The sequence below is a fragment of the Melanostigma gelatinosum genome (assembly GCF_949748355.1).
Source record: "Melanostigma gelatinosum genome assembly, chromosome: 17".
Taxonomy (NCBI): domain Eukaryota; kingdom Metazoa; phylum Chordata; class Actinopteri; order Perciformes; family Zoarcidae; genus Melanostigma; species Melanostigma gelatinosum.
In genome coordinates, this window is record NC_136650.1 from 11,355,478 (window position 1) to 11,378,136 (window position 22,659).

Here is a 22,659-nt window from a genome sequence, read left to right on the forward strand (position 1 = left end):
ACCAGAAGGCCGTAAAGAGGACTCCAGATGAATAATGTTGCTCCTCAACAGCTGGATGTGTAAATTAAAGCTGTTTTACTATGAATTCGCCTTATCATCTTGAGAGGCAATGATACAGTCGATGTTGTGTTTACAACTTGTCTCTGCTGCCCCCAAGTGGCAAATATAGTTATTAGAGGTTTAATTATTTGCTGGTGTGCAGTGAGCATAGTGATGCATAAATATCTGAGCTTCAGCCTGGATTTCCACCTGGTTATCTCCTCTGGTTGGTCATATTTTATGGTATTTGTCATTAAATGAGAAAAACTAAGAATACTTTTCAGTGCTCACTTTGGTTACTGAGTTTTTTCCCCCTCTAATAATGGCATAGTATACAGGTAAGAATAGTGGTTCACCTGTATAGCATCCTCTACCAATCAATTTGTCAAATTAAATGAACTCGGAACATCTGGAATTTATTGGAAAGAGCCAATATATAATTTGATCATGTACATGCATTTCTTCATCCATCAACTTTTGCACTTTTGCAACATAAAAACACTCACAATAAGCCTTCACTGATTTCCATGCATGCAGAAATATATTTAACAACCACACTGACTTCAGTCAGTTTAGGTTTAGTTTAGGTTTTATTTGCTACTGACATTTATCTGCTACTCAATGTCAATTGGTATCAGCTGGCAGTGTTTCAAGCAGCTGCAGCTGGCCAATCAAAGTCTGAGCCAGACCAGAAGGCTGATGTAGGACACCCTATAAGAACCTTTTGTGTTTGCTGTTTTAGTGACAAGGTATTCTTCTCCTGGATCCAGAGATGTTTGGAAGCCTGCTTCTCATCGTTGTCTGTGGCTTTGCAGCAGCCGCTGCCATCATCAATTCTGAACGGGATCGACACTGGCTGCTATGGAAGAAGATTCATAATAAAGTCTATTCTCACCAGGTAACGCTAAGGTCTTAAAAACAATGAAACGAGTGGCCTGTAAATCACAACTCAATCTGATTTTGATTCGTTGTCTCTTCCTTGATGATTAATGGAACACGTTTTTTTTAAATTTTTTTTTTTATTTATTTTTATTTTTTTTTTTTTTTAAACACTCATTATACAGTCTGTCTTCACCTCTTTGTATCTGCTAAGGGTGATTCAGGCATCACATGTGGTTAATATTAATGGTGTGTTCCAGATTGAGGAGTCTGGTCGCAGGTGGATATGGGAAGAGAACTTGGAAATGATTGGAGTCCATAACCTTGAAGCCTCTCTGGGCGTGCACACCTATGAGCTGGCAATGAACCACCTGGGAGATCTGGTTAGTGGACGACACTCATATTTACGACACACATTGGTTTAACATGATACTGTGTTGCCTCAAACAGTGCATGTGGAAGCAAAGGGAATTTAAATCTTTTTTTTCATTATGTAGACAACTGAGGAGATCACTGGCATGCTGCTGGGCACCACTGTGCCTTCTGACCTGGAGAGGGGTCCTTCAAACTTTGTTAGGCTCAACACCTCTCTACCAGCGTCACTGGACTGGAGGAATAAAGGCCTGGTAACTGAGGTCAAAATGCAGGTGAGGTATACCACCAAGTATCAGTACACGTTACATTAGAACGTGGTTTTCTTTGACGAAGAGATGGTCTACATGTGCAACTTTTCTATCTTCTAGGGTTCTTGTGGCTCTTGTTGGGCCTTCAGTGCAGTTGGAGCTCTGGAAGGGCAACTCAAGCAGTCTACAGGCGTCCTGGTATCCCTCAGTCCTCAGAACCTGGTGGATTGTTCTGTGAAAGGCGGCAACGAAGGGTGTAAAGGTGGCTTCGCGGCAAAGGCCTTCCAGTACGTCATTGCAAACCAAGGCATAGATTCTGACGCAGGCTACCCCTACGTCGCCATGGTGAGCTTCAAAGACGGTGCATGTTAACATTTCAGGTCTACTGTGGTTGAACCTTGACTATTAACTCCCCCCCCCCCCCCTGCAAATCATTGTCTTCTCAGCGTGGTCCATGCAAATATAACTCTCAGCACCGGGCTGCTAATTGCTCGGACTACGCCTTCATACCGGAGGGGGATGAGGTTGCATTGAAGGAAGCTCTGGCTAGCATCGGCCCCATCTCTGTCGCTATTGATGCCTCCAAGTCAAAGTTTGCCTTCTACCGTCATGGTGAGTAGTGGCTTCATACCTCTTAAAATAATGCACAAGTTTATTTCTAAATGGGATCATATGTGTTCTGTAAACTAAAGCTCAGGTTTGTTTCCACACCTGTTTTTGTGTGTGGTCCTACAGGTGTGTACAGGGACCACGCATGCACCCACAAGGTGAACCATGGAGTGCTGGTTGTGGGCTACGGCACTGAGAGACAGTACGACTACTGGCTGGTCAAAAACAGGTGTTGGAAGATTTTAGTGTTCAATGTGAATTTGATTACAGGAATGATTGTCTTTCACGGCTTCGTATTTTGGGTTTTCTGATTTTAATTATTCTTGCGTTGCAGTTGGGGTGTGAAGTACGGGGATGAAGGCTACATCAAGATGGCTCGAAACAGACACAACCAGTGCGGCATCGCTGGCTATGCTTGTTACCCCATCATGTGATCAGCAGATTAACATTTTTTGGATGGCCATTTCTCAGCAGTATTTGGGACATTATTTTGAATAAAGTGTTTGATGCTTTACTTCTGGATTTGTGGTTTTTATAACTTAATGACTGCAACTGATTGTTCACAACCTTTTTTCAGTATTATAAATGTGTGGTGAGCAACATGCCTCCCTGAGAGGAAACCACAAGCATCCCCAGCTGCATGTTTGACTTAATCTGTACATAAGCGAAGCCAAATATCAGTAAAACATTATTTTCACTAAGCATCAAGACAAGAAAAAAAGGAGACTACATGATCATTTATTTTAATTTACATGTGACTCATCTGAAGCCAAAACAAATAATGGTTGCTAATGACTCTTAATTCAAAGCAAAGTCTAGGAAGGATCTTTTTACAGACCAGGAGGAACAATTAAACCTAGTTGTCAATGCACATATGGGAATTTATATATATATATATAAAGGGGACCAGGAAAAAAATAATCATCCTGAACTAAGAATTGTCTTTCCTTTAGGTTTTTGTTTTTCCTTAACTTCATCCTGCTGAAGCCCCCTAAAAATCTTCTTCAGCCCCCCAAATAATTTGACATTATTGGCTTTACAAAAAAAGAGAGAAAAAAAAATTGTTTTTGGTAATTTCATTAAATTAAACTATAGTTTCTCACATGGACAACTTATTTATAACTAACATGCTACTTATGTGCGTTCTGGTTTGTATGTTTTCTCCCCCTTCAAATTACAATCCAATAGCCTATCATACGATATAAACCCCGGGCACTAGGACCTTGGGGAGGCTGCTGCGCTGAAAGTAATGTCCAGTCAACGACTGCCAGGATTATAGCCAAGGAGTTTAGCTCAAAGTAAATGATGCACTGAGTGAAATTGTAAGTACAGGTAGTTACAGAATGTGGATATCTGTAGTTAACGATTGTTACCTGCTTAAATTTAGGTTTACTGGAGGCAAATGAAAGGGAATATTGTAGTGGGCTGTTAACACTAAGCTAGCTAGCTATTTTGTTAGAAACTGTCTCCAGTGAGCAAGTGTGAACGAACGAATTGGAAATACAAGAAATAACTATCGACATCTCTCTTCTTTGCATTAATGTATCTAGTATTTCGAAACAATATCAGTCCCTATAGAATGTTGTTCAATTTAGGGAATGAAAGGGAATATTGCTGGTAAACTAAATGTCAGTGTCCGTAACGCTATTGTACCGGTATATCATCCAATTCATTGACCAGATGGATGCAAGAAGATTCCTTCCATTTCAGCCCACCATACAATATTCATCATTCGATAATTAAGATGTACTTGAAATGTGCTTTTTTATTTTTGTTATTCATGTTTTTTTCCATTGAATGCTATATTTGACACTGAACTATTTCTTCTTTATCTCAGTGATAGTGTCCAATTGAGCATTCACTAGCTTAGGCCCCCACCTTGGCCGGAGCGAGCCTTCGTCAGTTGTTTGGGGTGTTGAGGAATGGTCGATGGAGATTTGGCCTGATGCGGTTTGGGGGAGGCTTAGCTGAGGATCCACTGCGGCTCCCGGGCCTTCCAGACCCCCCGATCTCCATGGGATAGGAGCATGATGACTATGGGGGGAGATAACCATTAACAAGAGGGAGGGAGGGTGGGGTGCAGAAAACGCGAGTGTGCCGAGGCTTAGAGTGGGTAGGTAGTTATAGGAGTGTGGCCGGAAGTGGGCGAGTGGCTGAGGTGTGGTCCTGCTCCTGAAATTCAGCTAAGTTTTATCTCCAATTCACTAGCTTAGGCCCCCACCTCGGCCGGAGCGAGCCTTCGTCGGTTGTTTGGGTTGAGGAATGGTTGATGGAGATTTGGCCTGATGCGGTTTGGGGGAGGCTTAGCTGAGGATCCACTGCGGCTCACGGGCCTTGCAGAACCCCAAAATAAGCCTGTGCGCTGGTCGGCAAGATCGAGTGGGGATTTGTGGGTTTAAAGACGGCGTTGGATATGGCCGAACCGATGTTGGACGGGTGTCTGCGGGAGGGCTGAACTCCTGGAATGGGAAATGAGAAAGCCATGGCATTGCAGTGGCCCGGACGTCAGCTGCATCGAGGACGTGCCCTTGGCGGACAGGTGTCGCAGCGTCATTTGATGATTGGGTAACCGACTGCTAGGTTGTCCGGAGTTTAAGGGATGGACTTGCTGGGCCATCCGCGGCCCCACGTGACTATTGGTCCGATTTCGTAGCATGAGGGGAAACGACTTGGCATCTGCTTGCAAGATCCGAGGCTGGTCTACGGCAAACGTCATCCGTCATGAAAAACCCCCCAAAAGACGGCAGAGGGAGTGGCATCGTTGTTGGCCAATTGTGTGGGTCCATCGCTGGAAGTGGGCGGGGTGGGGGCACTGGCATCCCGGTGCCCGGTATCCCGGCTACGGCAAGTTGCTGTGGTTGCTGGAAGTAGGTAGCCGGGGGGTGCTGGCGTCCTGCGTTCCGTTGTTGCTTTGCCTTCCGTGCTTGCTGCGTCCCGTTGCCTCTCTCTCTCCTTTCTCTTTCTTCTTCTCTTCTTTTTCTCTTCCTTCTCTCTTCTTCTCTTCTTTCTCTCTTGCTTTTCCTTCCTTTCTTCTCATTTATTTTTCCTCTTTTCTCTCTCTTCTCTCTCTTTCTTTCTTTTTCTTCTCTTCTCTAATTTTCTGTCTTTTCTTTTCTTTCTCTCTCTTTCTTTCTCTCTCTCTTCTTTTCTTTTCTCTTCCTTTCTCTCTCTTTCTTCTTTCCTCTTCTTTTCCTCTCTCTCTCTGCGATTCGTTGTTGCTTGCTGCAGTTCGTTGTTGCTTGCTGCGTTCAGTGGTTGCGTTGTTGCGTTCAGTGGTTGCGTTGCGCTTAGAGAGGGGGACAGAGGAAAGAAGACCTGGCAACCCGGTGCTAGGAATCTGCGTAGTGGAAAGAGCACGCGTAGTAGGAAAAGCGGGATGGGGGGGGGGGAACGGAGGAGAGGGAACCTGGCAACCCGGTGCCTGGGTACGGACAGAATAAAGGTGGTGTAAGAGAACAGTGAAGGGACAGCTTAGAGGGGGGGACAGCTTAGAAAGGGGGACAGAGGAAAGAAGACCTGGCAACCCGGTGCCTAGGTACGGGCAGAAGAAAGGTGGTGTAAGAGAACAGTGAAGGGACAGCTTAGAGGGGGGGACAGCTTAGAAAGGGGGACGGAGGAAAGACGACCTGGCAACCCGGAACTTTGTGGGTTGGGGGGCGGAGTTTCGGGGTGCGTGGTGGCGTCACGGTCGTTGGCCTTACCCCGGTGTGTTGTGGATGTAGGTACGTTTTTTTTGGGGTTTTTTTCCGAACGTGACTTTGGGAAAGTTGTGAGGAGTTGGCACGGTTTGCTTTGTTGTTTCGATGCTCTTAGCAGGCGGACTGTAGTCCAGTTGGAGATATCAGCTGGTGCGTCTTCGATGGGGGACCTGGCTGGAGCGTGGAGGGGTGGCGGCGTCTTTGAGCGCTGCGTGCCGGGTAGCCAGAGTCGTCGGAGCTGGGTCTGGAGCGAGCGAAGGAGAGAGCTGGATTTACGTTTCCGTTGTCTACGTCTGGAGGTAGCGGGTCTCCCTCTGCCACCGAGATGTGAGTTAAAGGAGGACGGCCGTAAGTCCGACTCTTCGTATTGTCAGATGCTGGCGGGTGGATGCAGCTGGTCGGCGAGGTGGAGATCGCGGGTTTGGCTGCCCGGACCCTCTCGATGGCGGTTGGCGGCGTCCTCTGCGTGGTGTTCCGGTTGCGAGTGCAGGAAACGCGAGTGTGCCGAGGCTTAGAGTGGGTAGGTAGTTATAGGAGTGTGGCCGGAAGTGGGCGAGTGGCTGAGGTGTGGTCCTGCTCCTGAAATTCAGCTAGGTTTTATCTCCAATAAAATATCACTGGGATGTAAAAACTACACGGACAACAAAATAGATGTAAATGTTGATCAAAATCGTATTCCCTTCTGCTCATAATAAAACAAGTAAACAACTCAAAAGTTGACACTGTCAGGTCCATTCTCCACCCATTGTGTGCGGTCCCTTTAAGAATAGGATTTGGGAGTAACGCGGACATGAAAGCTAGTTTATCCGTCTTTCCTTCACAAGCAGGAAAATTATTTCTCTCTGTATTTGAGAAAAGTTCATATTTGTGTTGTCAAATTTCACGATGACCCTGAAATTCTGTCTCTTGTGTTATCATGTACTGAATGCAAGCAAAACTACAGAGCAGAATCACACTCTTTCTGATTGAACCAATCTATGAACTGTCTGAAACAATGGATATCCGCGCGGCCCCAATGCACGCAAACATGCCACTCGCCATGGGGCTAAACCCCCCTTTCTTTGAATCCTAGAAACGCCCCTGTCTTCATCCATCAACTTTTGCACTTTTGCAACATAAAAACACTCACAATAAGCCTTCACTGATTTCCATGCATGCAGAAATATATTTAACAACCACACTGACTTCAGTCAGTTTAGGTTTAGTTTAGGTTTTATTTGCTACTGACATTTATCTGCTACGCAATGTCAATTGGTATCAGCTGGCAGTGTTTCAAGCAGCTGCAGCTGGCCAATCAAAGTCTGAGCCAGACCAGAAGGCTGATGTAGGACACCCTATAAGAACCTTTTGTGTTTGCTGTTTCAGTGACAAGTTATTCTTCTCCTGGATCCAGAGATGTTTGGAAGCCTGCTTCTCACCGTTGTCTGTGGCTTTGCAGCAGCCGCTGCCATCATCAATTCTGAACGGGATCGACACTGGCTGCTATGGAAGAAGATTCATAATAAAGTCTATTCTCACCAGGTAACGCTGAGGTCTTAAAAACAATGAAATGAGTAGTCTGTAAATCACAACAGAATCAGATTTTTGATTTGTTGTCTCTTCCTTGATGATTAATGGAATACTTTTCTGTTTTTAACACTCATTATACCGTCTGTCTTCACCTCTTGGTATCTGCTTAGGGTGACTCAGGCATCACATGTGGTTAATATTAATGGTGTGTTCCAGATTGAGGAGTCTGGTCGCAGGTGGATATGGGAAGAGAACTTGGAAATGATTGGAGTCCATAACCTTGAAGCCTCTCTGGGCTTGCACACCTATGAGCTGGCAATGAACCACCTGGGAGATCTGGTTAGTGGACGACACTCATATTTATGACACACATTTGTTTAACATGATACTGTGTTGCCTCAAACGATGCATGTGGACGCAAAGGGAATTTAAATCTTCTTTTTATTATGTAGACAACTGAGGAGATCACTGGCATGCTGCTGGGCACCACTGTGCCTTCTGACCTGGAGAGGGGTCCTTCAAACTTTGTTAGGCTCAACACCTCTCTACCAGCGTCACTGGACTGGAGGAATAAAGGCCTGGTAACTGAGGTCAAAATGCAGGTGAGGTATACCACCAAGTATCAGTACACGTTACATTAGAATGTAGTTGTCTTTGAAGAAGAGATGGTCTACATGTGCAACTTTTCTATCTTCTAGGGTTCTTGTGGCTCTTGTTGGGCCTTCAGTGCAGTTGGAGCTCTGGAAGGGCAACTCAAGAAGTCTACAGGCGTCCTGGTATCCCTCAGTCCTCAGAACCTGGTGGATTGTTCTGTGAAAGGCGGCAACGAAGGGTGTAAAGGTGGCTTCATGTCAAATGCCTTCCAGTACGTCATTACAAACCAAGGCATAGATTCTGACGCAGGCTACCCCTACGTCGCCATGGTGAGCTTCAAAGCCGGTGCATGTTAACATTTCAGGTCTACTGTGGTTGAACCTTTACTATTAACCCCCCCTGAAAATCATTGTCTTCTCAGCGTGGTCCATGCAAATATAACTCTCAGCACCGGGCTGCTAATTGCTCGGACTACGCCTTCATACCGGAGGGGGATGAGGTTGCGTTGAAGGAAGCTCTGGCTAGCATCGGCCCCATCTCTGTCGCTATTGATGCCTCCAAGTCAAAGTTTGCCTTCTACCGTCATGGTGAGTAGTGGCTTCATACCTCTTAAAATAATGCACAAGTTTATTTCTAAATGGGATCATATGTGTTCTGTAAACTAAAGCTCAATTTTGTTTCCACCTGTTTTTGTGTGTGGTCCTACAGGTGTGTACAGGGACCACGCATGCACCCACAAGGTGAACCATGGAGTGCTGGTTGTGGGCTACGGCACTGAGAGACAGAACGACTACTGGCTGGTCAAAAACAGGTGTTGGAAGATTTTAGTGTTCAATGTGAATTTGATTACAGGAATGATTGTCTTTCATGGATTCGTATTTTGGGTTTTCTGATTTTAATTATTCTTGCGTTGCAGTTGGGGTGTGAAGTACGGGGATGAAGGCTACATCAAGATGGCTCGAAACAGACACAACCAGTGCGGCATCGCTGGCTATGCTTGTTACCCCATCATGTGATCAGCAGATTAACATTTTTTGGATGGCCATTTCTCAGCAGTATTTGGGACATTATTTTAAATAAAGTGTTTGATGCTTTGCTTCTGGATTTGTAGTATTCACTTAATGACTGCAACTGATTGTTCACAACCTTTTTCAGTGTTATAAATGTGTGGTGAGCAACATGCCTCCCTGAGAGGAAACTACAAGCATCCCCAGCTGCATGTTTGACTTAATTTATACATAAGTGAAGCCAAATGTCAGTAAAAAAATATATATTTTCACTAAGAATCAAGATTGTCCAAACGGGAGACTTCTTGATCATTTATTTTAATTTACATGTTACTCATCTGAAGCCAATACCAATAATGGTTGCTATTGACCCTTAATTCAAAGCAAAGTCTAGGAAGGATCTTTTTACAGACCAGGAGGAACAATTAAACATAGTTAATGTACATATGGGAATTTATATTTTTTATATATAAAGGGGACTTAGAAAAAAAACTCATCCTGAACTAAATGGGAGGCAGAGAACTAAGAATTGTCTGGCCTTTAGTCATCCTGCAGCCTCTTCGGACAAATACTGTTGCAAAGTAAGTTACAGTTAAACACTCAGAATTGACTTCATGCTGTGTAATGCAAACCATGACATTGGTTTTCTTAAGTTTTATTTCCATAATTTATCATTTGCTTCATAGAACTGGATAAATCCCAGCATAATGAACTCTCACATAAAATAAATACAGCACCTTTTCAGCATCACTAAAATATTCTCAATAACAAAAAAATACTGAATTTACCAAGAGTTCCAGTCTTCATTTACAAAACAGACAACACGCAATAGATTTGTCATATTGAACTTTTTTTGGGAATAGTTTTCCTTGATCTTTTGTTCCACAAATTCCAAACTTGCACGTACACGACTACAGTTTCTACACAAAGTACATTGATTTTTTTTTAAACTCATTTAGAGTAGAACTTTTATCATTTAAACAGGTCGGTGTCAAACTAAAAAAGGTAAACACAAATTCCTTCAGTCCACGTTGTGAAGGATTCTTGCAGTTCTTTGCCGATGAGGGATTTGTTTTCTGGCATGGGTCGGCCATTTTCTTTCCAGTATTCAGAACTGATCGATGTGCTCTTAGAGTAGAGACCGAAACCATGCCATTAAAAAGTCCTCCATCCCGTTATCAGACCGCCACCGCTAAGGGAGGTCTTCAGGCTGGTGTTCGCTAACACATCCTGTATCACTGCCGTCATTATGGATAAAACTCAAACCAGTGACCCTTCAGATAGTTTTTACATATAGAATGCAAATTCTAGACACTAACATTAAGTGGTACACTTTTACATTTTGAACAGGAGCTTCAATTTGATAAGAGGGAGCTCTTGAGGCGATAAACTGTGGTCCCTTTGGATTGAACACGGATGTCCTGTTTCCTCAGAATTGGGGAAAGCCTCCACACTATTGCTCACACTTCCCTCTTTTAAAACAGACTCACATGGACAAACAATATCAAATTTTACTTTTTGTACTTCATTTATGCACATTTCCGTCTCTCAAGCATATTGCCCTTTCCCGGCCATTTCTTGTACCTCTGACGAGATGAAATGCACAATTACCTCTAAAATTTAGGTGTGTGTGTATATATATATATATATGTAAACGAGGAACACAGTTACTAGCTTACTTTCAGAAAACATACTCAAGTTTCATCAATTTTAACCCCACTTTGATTAAGAACAATCACTGCAAGCAACAAATCTGTCATCATACAACAATGAAAACACTAGTTCTTGCTTTAGACAAAAACAGCTGGCATACAGGACGTCCAAGAAGTCAGACAACACGATACAAACATGCGTCACGATTGGTTGAATACAGAAGGATTAGAGGGCGAAGTTGTCTTTGTGAAATTAAGATGTGATCCTTTTCCATATTTCTAGTCAGAGAACAACCCGCAAGTTATCTCTGATGGGATTTTGTTTTAAAGACGGAATTGTATCAGCAAAAGAGCACCCGAGTCTATCATGAAGAACAGCACATTATATTATACACTGCATATATTGTTTTCTTTTCTTCTCTTTGTGTAAATATATTTCCGTGGTCCCCAACTGAGCTGTATTCATCACAGGGTTGAAAACATCGCAACAGAAAAAAGTAGAAAAATATGTGACAGACGATTTAGAGTCAGTTTACACACACACACACACACACGAACAACACATCTGAACAGTCTCTCCAACATGAACAAGACGGGACACATTTGTCATTAAATACGCACAGGAAAGATTTGATCCTCAGAATGCAATCTGGATTGGACAGCGTTAAAGAAAAAGTTCTCATTTGCTTTTTTTGTTAAAGTTAAACTAAAGAGGTCAAAACTCCAGCAGCACTTGTAGAATACAGAACAACTTTACTGTTTAGACCAACATGTTTCGCCTTCTGGCCTTCATCAAGATCAAAGTCATACTGCTTTCATGCCTGTGTGCTAAACGGGAAGGTTAGCTTAGCATACAGACTGGAAATAGAGGGAAACAGTTCGCCTGGCTCAATCCAAGGGTAACGAAATCCACCTACTAACACCTCTAAAGGTCACTAATATATCTTTTTTTTAATCCTTACAAAAGCAACGGTTTTGTTGCCTTTGAACAGATCCAGGCTGGCAAACTCCTCCTTTTCCAGTCGTTATGCTAAGCTAAGCTAACCACCTCCTGGCTTCAACTCCATACTTAACGCACAGACATGAGAGTGGTATCAATCTTCTCATCTGACTCTCTGCAACAAAGTAAATAAGCGTACTTATCAAAATGTCAAATTATTCTTTTAAAGTCTCAATCCCACACACACAGACAAGTACAGTTCAAGAAGTAAGACAAACTCCCATAGCCGAGATAATATCCGCTATCTTTCTGAAGTGTGTGTTTTTTCACCCACAGACAACACCAAAGCCTCTAACATCCTGAACACACACAAATACACACACACACATAATCCAGAGGATGTCTTTAGGTCAAACAACACACTCTACTGGGCAGCAGCAGCACCCACATACGCACTCACTGATTGTCGGCACACATATTGATACACACCTTTGGAGAAATGATACCGAAGTATATGTATAAATAATGGTAGCTTTCCTTTAGAGAGTGGTTGCATCCAATTTAGAGCAAAGTCAAAATCGGCAATTTTCTTGTGTACTTTTCGATTCAGCAACATCACACAGGAACACAGTGAGGGACAACTTTTCACTTTCTCTGGCACAAATCAAACAATTTTAAGAAATGATACTGCATTTTGTGTATGTTTTGAGGCCAAACAGGAAAAGACAAAACAACCAAATGACATCGATAAAAGAATAATGTCCAGGTCAACTTAATAAATAACTTCTAGAGCTTCCACTCTGTGAACACAAAGCAAAGTGCTGAGAAAGAGATGTGGCTGCAAGCTCTGCAAAAAGATTGTACGTTTTTGTCAAACTCCTGTTTACGGTGTCAAGAATGAACTTTTCACACTTATTCAAATGACTTGTTTTCACACACTGACACTATGCATACGAGATGGATTAATCAGAAATATCACAAAACCATCCTGCATGCACAATAATTTGGTACTGTGGCGCTAAAACATAATACAAGCTGGAAACGTGGCCGAAACATTTCACCAGACCTGAGCTACATCATCTTTTTTTTAATTGTGTGACCGTTGTTCTGTACATTCTGCTGTTGGATCAGCAAGATATGCTCTACGTGGCTACACTGATATGCATGAAGTGGACACTTTCTCTTGTCTCACATAACAAAGACACACATGCACACTCACACGACAAATTTAGGCAAATATTACACAACAGTATCTGCCCTCACACTACGCACTTGACCAAAATCCGTCCCACAGATGTCCCTGTGTTGCAGACATCACACTGCCACAGCCGTATATGGATCAACACCAGCGAGGGGAAACATTAGTTTAACACTGAACACTAAGGAGCTGGATCAAACTATTCCCATTTACAAGAGAGAATCCTGTGAAATGCATCTTCACCTGTCTATGTGTTGAGGCGTTCAGTAGAGGAGTAGACTGGATTTATGCGGGGACAAAGACATAATGCATTATCCGTTTTCGGCAAAGCAGAGACATCCGCCTGAATGTAAATGTAAAAGGTATACTGTACACTCAGCAAATGAAAACGCAGGACTGAAAGCCAGTGACTGAGGCCAGACGAGAAAGAAAAACACTGCATTCATATTTAAAAACCAACCATACATTGACTAAATCTTTTCACCATCTCCCATGAATGGCATATTTTGCGTTCTCATCTCTTCATTTGCAATATCGGTCTTCTCAATTGTGTTTAATGTTGTAGATTTGTGGGCCGGTGAGAGAAAACTCCCAGAAATTTACATTTTATCCTCACTGCACGCACACCACAATTTGTACTGCATCACCTTGCGCATGTTACACTTACAAGAAAAAAAAGATGTTTTTAGAACCTGACAGTGCAGCTGAAAGTTCAGATGTGATCATGACACAGGAATTTATTTCTACATCTGTGTGCTCCTCTCTTAAATCACCGTACAGACTCTGAACGATGCAATCCATATTTCAAAGGATTCTGGGCTTTACAATGGGGATGGCAGTCTGCTCTGTTGGAGCTGAAGCTCTCAAGGATGTTCGGGCTCTTGGTTGTCAAACACACACACTCCAGCTGCGCTCCGTTTTACTGCAACACTTGGCCTCGTGTTTCAGGCAACTTTGTCGCAAGGAAACTACCTGCAGCGAGTGCGCCTGCAGCAAATATGATGGGCACAGCTTTGGTGATGCCGACGAATGACTGGAAGATGCTGATGCCCAGGACGGCCGCCACCTTACAGAGGGCATTCAGGAAGCCAAACGCTGTGGTCCTGAAGACAAGAGAAGAGGGAGAAAAGAGTTTCAGCAACTGATACAAAGAGGAGTTTTAACTTTACTGATCATTAGTTCACAACTTCAGTGTGCCAGGTTATGGTATTTGAACATTAAGTTTTGTTTTACTAGATTTTCTCTGTAAACATTTGAAGTAAAAGTGACTCCACAACACATAAGGTTCTGTCAGTTAAATGTGCAGCTGGAGCCAGTTAGCTTAGCTTAGCATAAAGCCTGGGAACAAGGGGAAACAACTTGCCTGGCTGTGTCCAAATGTATTAAAATCCACCTACAAGCACCTCCAAAGCTCTTTAATCAAAGTTAGGCTCTATTTACCACTCCGGTGTTGAGTGGATTAAACAAACATTCACTAAGGGGTTAATTAGTGGCAGATGTTTTTACCTTTGCGTTCAGTTGGGGCTCTGATTAAAAAATAACAGAACATACAACAATATTTGCGCTTCCAAAAATCGAAGTCAGCAGAAAAGGCAACACTCCAGAGTTTGACAGCAATAAGCACATCATGTGACCACCAATCAACAGAAACAATTGCACCTGTACACCTGCAAGAAGATCCTCCACTCCCCCCAAAATGAATCAATGGAAATATAAAATAAAAAAACAATAAATATTGTCAGGAAAACAAACAAAGCGTAACTAATAAAAAAATGTATTTATTTATTTGCATTTCCCCCTCTTACATCACAAGTTCATAATTCAACAGAAAGTACACATCTGAAAAACATCCCGTGTTACCTTTTATCCGAGGGGTAGAGCTCCACCGTTATCACATCCAGGGCGTTCCACGAGGCGATGCTGATGCCACCAAACAGGCACAAGAGGGCGATCATCCCCGACTCACTGTTGCCGAACATCAGGAAGAAACAGCTGATACAAGATATGACACTGGACCCCGCTGATCAGAGGGGGAGAGAGAGAGAGAGAGAGAGAGAGAGAGGAATCAGAATTACATTGAGTTAAATAGCCCCTATGGCCATAAGTGGATTATCTGCATTGGTTAGATTTACTTACCCAGCATCCTTAAACGCCCAATTTTGTCCATTAATAGAGCTGACACGATGTTGCCAGGCAACACCGCCAACGTGCCGAGGAAGTTGACAAAGTAAATCATGTAGGCATTGTTGAAGTCATCGCTGAAGTCGAGCATGCAGCCCTCCTTGTTGTGGAGGAACGTGCTGTTGACCAGTTTACAGTTGACAAACCTGTACTTGAACAAATCTGATGAAAGGGAAAAAGTCTGTGTTTTCTGAATGTAAAGAAACACACTCATTTCAATCCTCTCAGGCATTGCAGGCATAGTTCCAGAGTTTGTTAGGGCTGTATGCAGGAGAGACACCTCAAGGATGGTAAATCTTACTTTCCAGGTAAAATCTACGTTTTTACTTACAGTTTATCATCTAAAAGATGCTAGAAGTGATTATTAACCAAAAAAGCGGCAGTGCTCTTTATAGCAGAGATTGTAGTACAGATACAACATAATGTATCATATCAGGTCTTTATCAATGAAACTTAACATGACTTTACGTATATTCACATGATATTTATAATTGTTGTGGTTATACTGTCATCCTTATGGAAAGCACATTTGTTGGGGATGAAGAGCATCTGACTTCATCGTTGCTCCCTGAAACCAAATCTTACACACTTGCGGACTGAATGATCTCTGAGCCAAAGGACCGCCACCACACAACCAATCCTCTGCCAGCAGCTGTTTTTAATCAAAATCTCTTTTAGGCAGAGATCAAACATAAAAAAACAGCATCCATCACTGTTGACTTTTAAAAAATGAATAACGGTGGGAAAAAACAGAAGAGGTTGGCCTGTTACCTTATTCTCTGTTTATACTTTGATGCCTGCAGCCGCAAAAACTGCTGGATTGGATTTTCTGATGACACTGCTGAAACTGCTTCCATACCAGCAACCAATAACCGTTTCATTCAGGGGAGTCAGGGAGACATAAAAGTGCTGAATGATCGTATATATGACCAAATGACATAAACATAAAAGAATGCATCGTTGGCTTCGGGGATGAGGAGATAGTGCTGCTGTAAAAGCTGCTGAGGCGGTTTCTGTTGGGATTCAAGAGCTTCTCTGTTTTCTCAGGCAGAAATTAACACATTGATCGAAAGCCGAAATCAAAACCATACAGCAAATGCCCCAAACACTTTTGTGTGCATTTTTGTGTGCAGTTACACACCTATACACAAAGCATTCACATATAAATGAGCGATAGTTAGTGTAAAACAAGTTGTGGGTGGTACTTGCTTCGGTAGAAGCTGATAATCACGAACAAAAACATCTCAAGAACAACAGCAAACATACAAAACAAAAGTCACGTTGAAATAGAGAAGAAGAACAAAGAAGAATAAAGAAAAATACAAGCTGGCATGTCAAGTTGTGTCTCGGAAGAAGCTTTGGTTCTGATTGTCCAACAAGCACATTGTTACATCTGTGTTTTCGTCATCATGAAGCACTGTTTCACAGCTAATTGCGCCACTCTGTCTGGATTTGTTTATGTTGCTAGGACAACAGTCCTCTTCAGCGTAACCCAGGGATACTAGGGGCAGAATGTTTCCATGGTTGCAGTCCTGCCGAACTTCTGTGTTTTATCTTTTCTATATTTTTACTTCAGGCAGCAATAAAAACTACTTAAAATTCATATTTATTCTGAAATTATTACAGATGTGTTTTCATGAGCAGCTGTGTAATAAAAGTGGGCAATAAAAAGATCATTAAAAACTGTTTACCTAAAGTGTTTTACTGCAATAATCAATATTTGTACCCTAACAATGTATCATATGACTATATGTAATGATCACCTGACTGCTTTTCCCCTCAGCTCTACAGAGCGTTTTAATCTATTTGAACTCATTGCTGTGGTTTCACATCACTTTACTGTTTTGGTTCAGTCTCACTGATCTCGTCAGCTGTTTTCAGCAAAACAAATCTGTTAGACACACAGTTCGCTACCTGCCCAGCACCCAAAGGCAGGCAGACACAGTTAGTGACTCGTGTGTGAACATAGTGAAGCATTTCGCAGCTAGAGAGCCAGATACTTCACTCAGGGGCTGGTGGGCACCAAAACAGAGCTGAAAGGAGAATATTAGACTCAAATTTGGATGGTTGGCCAAAAATAAGACTTCAAATAAATGCTAATGTTTCTCTTTGTTTGCTGGATATGTAAATAGATTAATCATTATGGCTGGTTTATAATATCTTTGGGTTTTGGACTGTTAAAACAAAACAAGTGATTTAAAGATGTGCTTTTAATAAGCACGTTTCATCCTTTCTCGACATTTTATCGACAAAATGATTGAAAAAGAAAAGAATTGACCTCTGTGCATATCAACACTGAACACACCGGTGAATTTCTGACGATGTTTACCTGTGTTGTAGAACAAACTTGCAACGAAGGTGCAGTTTCTGAAGATGGTGTGTATGGAGGTGATGTCCTCAAAGTAGCACTCCTCAAACACTGAGTCTTCAAACACCATGGACTTCATCTTCAGGTTGAGGAACCTGGTAAACAGGTCACAGGTTTTCAGCAAAACGTTTTGTTCTGTAGTTGTATTAAAACTGCCTCACCAAAAAACAGCAGCTCACAAAACACTTACTTGTCATTGAAGTAGTGTCCTTGCAGATGCACTTGGTTTTCCAGCGTGAAGTTGAAAGTGACATGCTCCACTCGTTCCTTGGTGAAGGTCTTTGTGCGTGAATCGTATTCCTGCTTCTGGATGTACTTGATCATGTCTGGGAACCACACCGTCAGACCGTAATAGCTGCAAAACGTTTTTAGAGTCAGGACAGATGAAATAAGCCTTTTAAAAGTGAGCGTGATTCCCCATATAGCAAATGTTTTATGAGTCTTTAGTTTACCTGAAAGACATGGAAAACCAAACAGCCATGAGCATGAACGTCGTCCGTTTATATTCTGGGCTGAAGCAGGCAAGAATGTTATTCCGTATCTGCAACATGTGAACGAGAAAACCGTGATTGACACCAGATTTAGACTTCTCACGAGATTCTTCTCAGTTAACTTTCCTGATTAAATTATGTTATTTTGACACACATTGCAATTTAGTGACTCCAGCGGACATTTCTGAGCAGTAACAAATTGCTGGAATGTAGTGCTGGAATAAAGTTTATGAATAGGAGGTAAAACTTGAATGTTTCCCCAAAAATGTCCTCCTTCCACAGATCTTTGTATGGACCCTCCTTGGCTTCCACTTGAAACTACATTGTTACAGCTTCCACATTAAGAGTGAAGACTATTTGCAGTCGGCATTTAGCAGGTGGTGCAGAGGCAGATTCAGAAGAAAATGGAGGGTGTAGGAGAGCAGCAGAACGTAGGCTGAATGCAAATTGAAATCCGGCACAAAGGTGGTCAAGTTTCTGCTTGAAGCAGTGGTGCAGCAACAAGACGGCATTTTTAACTTCTTGGACGTTACGCCTCCATCCACATGGTTCATTCAACCTATGCAGCTCCACTGAGGTCTTTTACAGTTTACGCTGTTAAAGACCACAGCCCCAAACTCTGGTACAATAACTAACACATTTATTTTTAAATGAGCAGCAATCTCAGATTTCATGCTTTTAAAACTTGGTCACAGTTTGGGTCCAGAACTGCCTGCATAACATCAAATCTCCTCCACTCACCTGTTGGGAGAGGCTCATAATCTTCATCCTGTAGCGTTGCCAGACCGGAGTGTCGGTGCCAATGTCCACCAACTCATCCATCTGCTTCACCGTCTTAATTGTGGTGACCTTGGATGAAAGAGATGAAAGCCCTTTAGCCAGATGTCAAGAAATGAATTTTGGTTGTATTTGTATTTTTTCTGAAAGGACTTCCTAAAACTCTTCCTCCTGTTGGTGTGTCATAGAGGAACGTCAGGCATGATAACACAGTGAGAGGTAAAGGATGAAGCAAACTATTACAAATAATATTGTTACTTTTCTCCTAAAATTAGAATGCATTACCACTCTTGAAAGCCACAACTTGATTGACATTTAATGTTAGTTTAAAGCCTGGGGACAATGTTATAATCAGCTGGTTCTACTTTCACAACTTGTTTGACAAAAATACCTCTTTAGGAAAATACTACATGTTGTACCTTTAACCACGTATTGTTGTTGTTTCTTTATTATGCCGACACACTGAAAAATATGGAGGAAATGTGGAAGCAGATGTTGTTTGGCCCTTATCTATAAGAGGGGTAACGATTTCAGAGTAAAAGGGAAACAATGTTTTGGGTTTTATGGTGTTAACCTGGAGATTCGGCCAGGACCCGTTTTTAGCATTTCATTCCCTCTCTCTCTCTCTCTCTCTCTCGCTCTCTGTCTCTCTGTCTCTCTATCTCTCTCTCTCTCTCTCTCTCTCTCTCTCTCTCTCTCTCTCTCTCTCTCTCTCTCTCTCTCTCTCTCTCTCGCTCTCTGTCTCTCTCTCTCTCTCTCTCTCTCTCTCTCTCTCTCTCTCTCTCTCTCACTCTCTGTCTCTCTCGCTCTCTCTCTCTCTCTCCCTCCTCCTCCTCCTCCTCCTCCATTATCTCTCATGCTGTCGGCTATCTAGTAAAGGCAGCTAATCTAAACGATATGATTTAATAAAACTATATTTTCTCAGAGATACTCACTGAAAACACCTTCTCCGGGTGTCCCTTTGCTCGCATGTTAGTGTCGTGGACTTGCTTGAGAATCATCCAGCCTTCATCATGTTTGCCATTCTGTGAGAAAGAAAAGTAAACGTCATACCTTTCTATGATATTAGTATGTATAGATCTTCATTCATTTCAAATCTTTACTCAACATATTCCACGTTTGTAATGACTCATACATGAGTAGAACAGCTAACACAGTCCGACTGTTGTCAACAAGCACATCTGCTTACCTCTAAGTAGAAGCGTGGGCTCTCTGGCATGGCGCTGAGGGCAGCGATGGCTGCAACAGAGGGAAAAGCGCACACTAACACAAACACACGCCAGCTATGGAACTGATACGCCGAGCCCATCTGGAAGCTCCATCCTGAGAAGACAAAAACAACCGACACAAAGAAATGAGCTCACACCTTATGCTTTCGCTTTTCCCTACAAATGTGAGTCAAGACAGTAACGGATAAGGTCAGACAATCAATCTTCATAGAGCACAGGCTGGAATATATTTAATTTGATGTGACACTGTATGAACCATGTTCTTATTTTTCCTCCCTCAGGGGAAGTCAGAGTTCAGCCACAGTGCACTTTTCTTCAGCGCTGAACACTGCAAAAATATTTAATATAAAGGATTCATTGGACATTTTGGGAAATGCGCTTATTCGCTTTCTGGGGGAGAGTTTCATAAGAGGATTGATACCACGCTCGTGACTGTACTTTAAATATAAAGCTACAGTCTGAAGACTTTATTATTATTTTGGGATTTTCCACGAAAATGTTAAACTGTTCAAAATGAAGACGATCAGCTAGCTTGGACAGTGCAGAGGTAGAAAACCATAACTTCATAAATGCAGGGATTGGTCACTGTACTCACCATAATGTGGAATTATAGCCCAGGCCATGGCAGATGCATATATTCCCCCAATCATCCAGAACATGCAGAGCCAACTGAGGTGCTCGCCACGCTTCTCTTGGGACAGAAATTCTGAATAGTAGGAAAACACGATGGGGATGGAGCCACCAATCCTGCAAAGATCAGAAACCAACTGAGTCCTTGTGTTTTCTAAAGTTGAAGCACACAGAGTTTAGGTTGCCAGATGAAAAGCATTTTGTACTAAGAACCAAGAGCTAAGTTAATGTATTTATTGTTAAGTATCCTGAAACACCACATATTTCGTGAGTATTACAATAAATATATAATATCGTTAAATTGGTAATACTCTTTGTCAGCCACTTGTTTGGTTTGAACAACTGCATTGAGGATTATTTGCTTGCATTAGTCCATCATAGTGGTGCAAAACTTACTCAAAGCAGCTCTTAGAGAAAGTGGCCACACATTAAAATGACTTTAGCATCTCAATTTGGCATTTCACGAAACCAAGTTGAATTATTAATGGTAGAAAAGACTCTATTCAGACTCTATTCTACTGCTGTTCAACTCAAAATGGTGCAGTCAGACATATAACATCGTTCACTTAAAGCTTACAGTTTACTTAAATCACTCCTCTATATACATACATTATTGAAAGTTATGATTTATGTAATTAGTTTATATTCTGAAAAGATGAACTGTTGTTAAAAGTGTATTTATTTTTGTTTCCCTTTGTCCTGGATTGTAACTGTAGACCTTCACTCCCTGTAAATTAAAACATATCCAACAGTGAAGCACATCAGATCAGAATAAGAAAAAATATTTTACACCATTTTCCACTTACCCAACACCTGAGAGGAGTCGGCAAAACAGAAAGGTGCCGTAGCCCTGGACGAAGGAGGAGAAGAAGGAGAAGATACTATTGATGGAGAGAGAGATGAGAAGAGACTGTCGACGGCCTATCCGGTCAGCCAGAGCCCCCCAGAGGAAAGCACCAACCATCATCCCAAAATATACAATCAGACCTGTGGAGAGAGCAAAGGAAATCAAACTGTTAAGATGATGGGCTTTTCGGCTTCACGCTTACTCTGCTGACAGCTGGACTTACAACAGGTTTTCTAATAGTCGATAAATCTCGTGAAATCACCAAACCAATAATAAGTCTGTTTGTCTCTCAGCCCCAAGCCACTGAAGATATAAACCTGGAAAAACAGGTTGCAAACAGGTTGCAAATACACAGCCAAACCAGAACCTGTACAACAGAAGGAGACACTGTAAAAGAGTCTTACCCAGCATGCTTTTGTTAGGTTCAGACAGGCACATGTCCCTCTCAGCGCTGGGCAGGACAAACCCGACCACGAAGATCTCAACACCGTCTGCCATGAGAGCCAGCCCCAGCACAAAGTACAGGGTCCACTGGAACCTCCCATGGCCACACTCCTGTAAAATGGTCTCGTACTGTTGAGCCAGCTCTTCCTGGTCCTTCCTCCTCTCGGCCTCGGACACTCCGACGTCTGTGAACTGCTGAGCGCCGGCCCTCACCGAGCCCGGACCTCCAGCCAGGCTGCCCTTGCCTGACTCGGCCCGGGGAATTCCTTGGTACTCGCCCTCGTAGATCTCATCATCTTCATCGTGGCCCTCCGTGGAGTCACTGTGGCCGCCCTCATCCTCGTTGGCCGCCTGGCTGTCTCCACGGTAATAGCCCCCGTCCTGGCTTCCCTGCGTGGGGTAATCATCGTCATCACCATCCTCTTCAAACCGGTTGTAGGAGCGCTTGCTGTACTCATCGGTCACACGATCCACTGAACGGCCGACCTTCTTAGATGCTTGCCGCTTGACTTCTTTGGCAATGTCTTTGGCGCCTTTTATGAAGGCAGTCCGGTTTTGGTAGCCTTCCTCCATTTTAAAAGAGGTTCAGAAGATGCAAACGTGTTCAAAGATGGAGAGGCCACCTGAAGCTTCAGTATGTTCAGGGTACACCTCACGAGCTGAAGAGTGGTCGACTGACAGCAGGCTCTTCTTACGTCTGTGGAGGAAATGGAAATAGAAAATGATCAGTCTTATGTCATTTGTTATTTCTGCATTGAGTGGAGAGAGGCATTTTACAGGAGCTTCAAAAGCATCAGTGCACATTTCTGGTGACCTATTACATCGGATGGATTCCTGAATGGACCCTGAGCCCTTAGGCCTCCGGGCCTGTGCCTCTGTCTGACTGATGAAATTAAATTACTTTCTTAGGAAAGTCAGTCAATACACAGAGACACGAAATGACT

At 42.7% G+C, this 22,659-nt stretch overlaps 3 protein-coding genes across 3 annotated transcripts; 2 read left to right on the forward strand and 1 right to left on the reverse strand.

Annotated features, from left to right (window-relative positions):
• Positions 1-811: 811 nt before the first annotated feature.
• On the forward strand, positions 812-2,584 carry LOC306791586 (cathepsin S-like; the record flags this gene model as incomplete). The annotated part of the gene is made up of 7 exons (XM_079288382.1): positions 812-937; positions 1,179-1,301; positions 1,416-1,565; positions 1,662-1,886; positions 1,988-2,153; positions 2,277-2,379; positions 2,485-2,584. The coding sequence occupies 7 exons, from the start codon at positions 812-814 to the stop codon at positions 2,582-2,584; spliced, it is 993 nt and encodes a 330-aa protein (XP_079144508.1).
• Positions 2,585-7,243: 4,659 nt separating this feature from the next.
• On the forward strand, positions 7,244-8,967 carry LOC306791306 (cathepsin S-like; the record flags this gene model as incomplete). The annotated part of the gene is made up of 7 exons (XM_079287958.1): positions 7,244-7,369; positions 7,574-7,696; positions 7,810-7,959; positions 8,056-8,280; positions 8,373-8,538; positions 8,660-8,762; positions 8,868-8,967. 7 exons carry the CDS (start codon positions 7,244-7,246, stop codon positions 8,965-8,967), a joined length of 993 nt encoding a protein of 330 aa, XP_079144084.1.
• Positions 8,968-9,476: 509 nt separating this feature from the next.
• Positions 9,477-22,288, reverse strand: LOC306791711 (synaptic vesicle glycoprotein 2A-like; the record flags this gene model as incomplete). The annotated part of the gene is made up of 12 exons (XM_079288574.1): positions 9,477-13,851; positions 14,609-14,768; positions 14,885-15,091; positions 17,259-17,392; positions 17,488-17,652; positions 17,750-17,838; positions 18,530-18,637; positions 19,501-19,590; positions 19,755-19,888; positions 20,390-20,541; positions 21,231-21,411; positions 21,676-22,288. The coding sequence occupies 12 exons, from the start codon at positions 22,286-22,288 to the stop codon at positions 13,668-13,670; spliced, it is 2,217 nt and encodes a 738-aa protein (XP_079144700.1). The 3' UTR covers positions 9,477-13,667.
• Between the last annotated feature and the right edge of the window lie 371 nt (positions 22,289-22,659).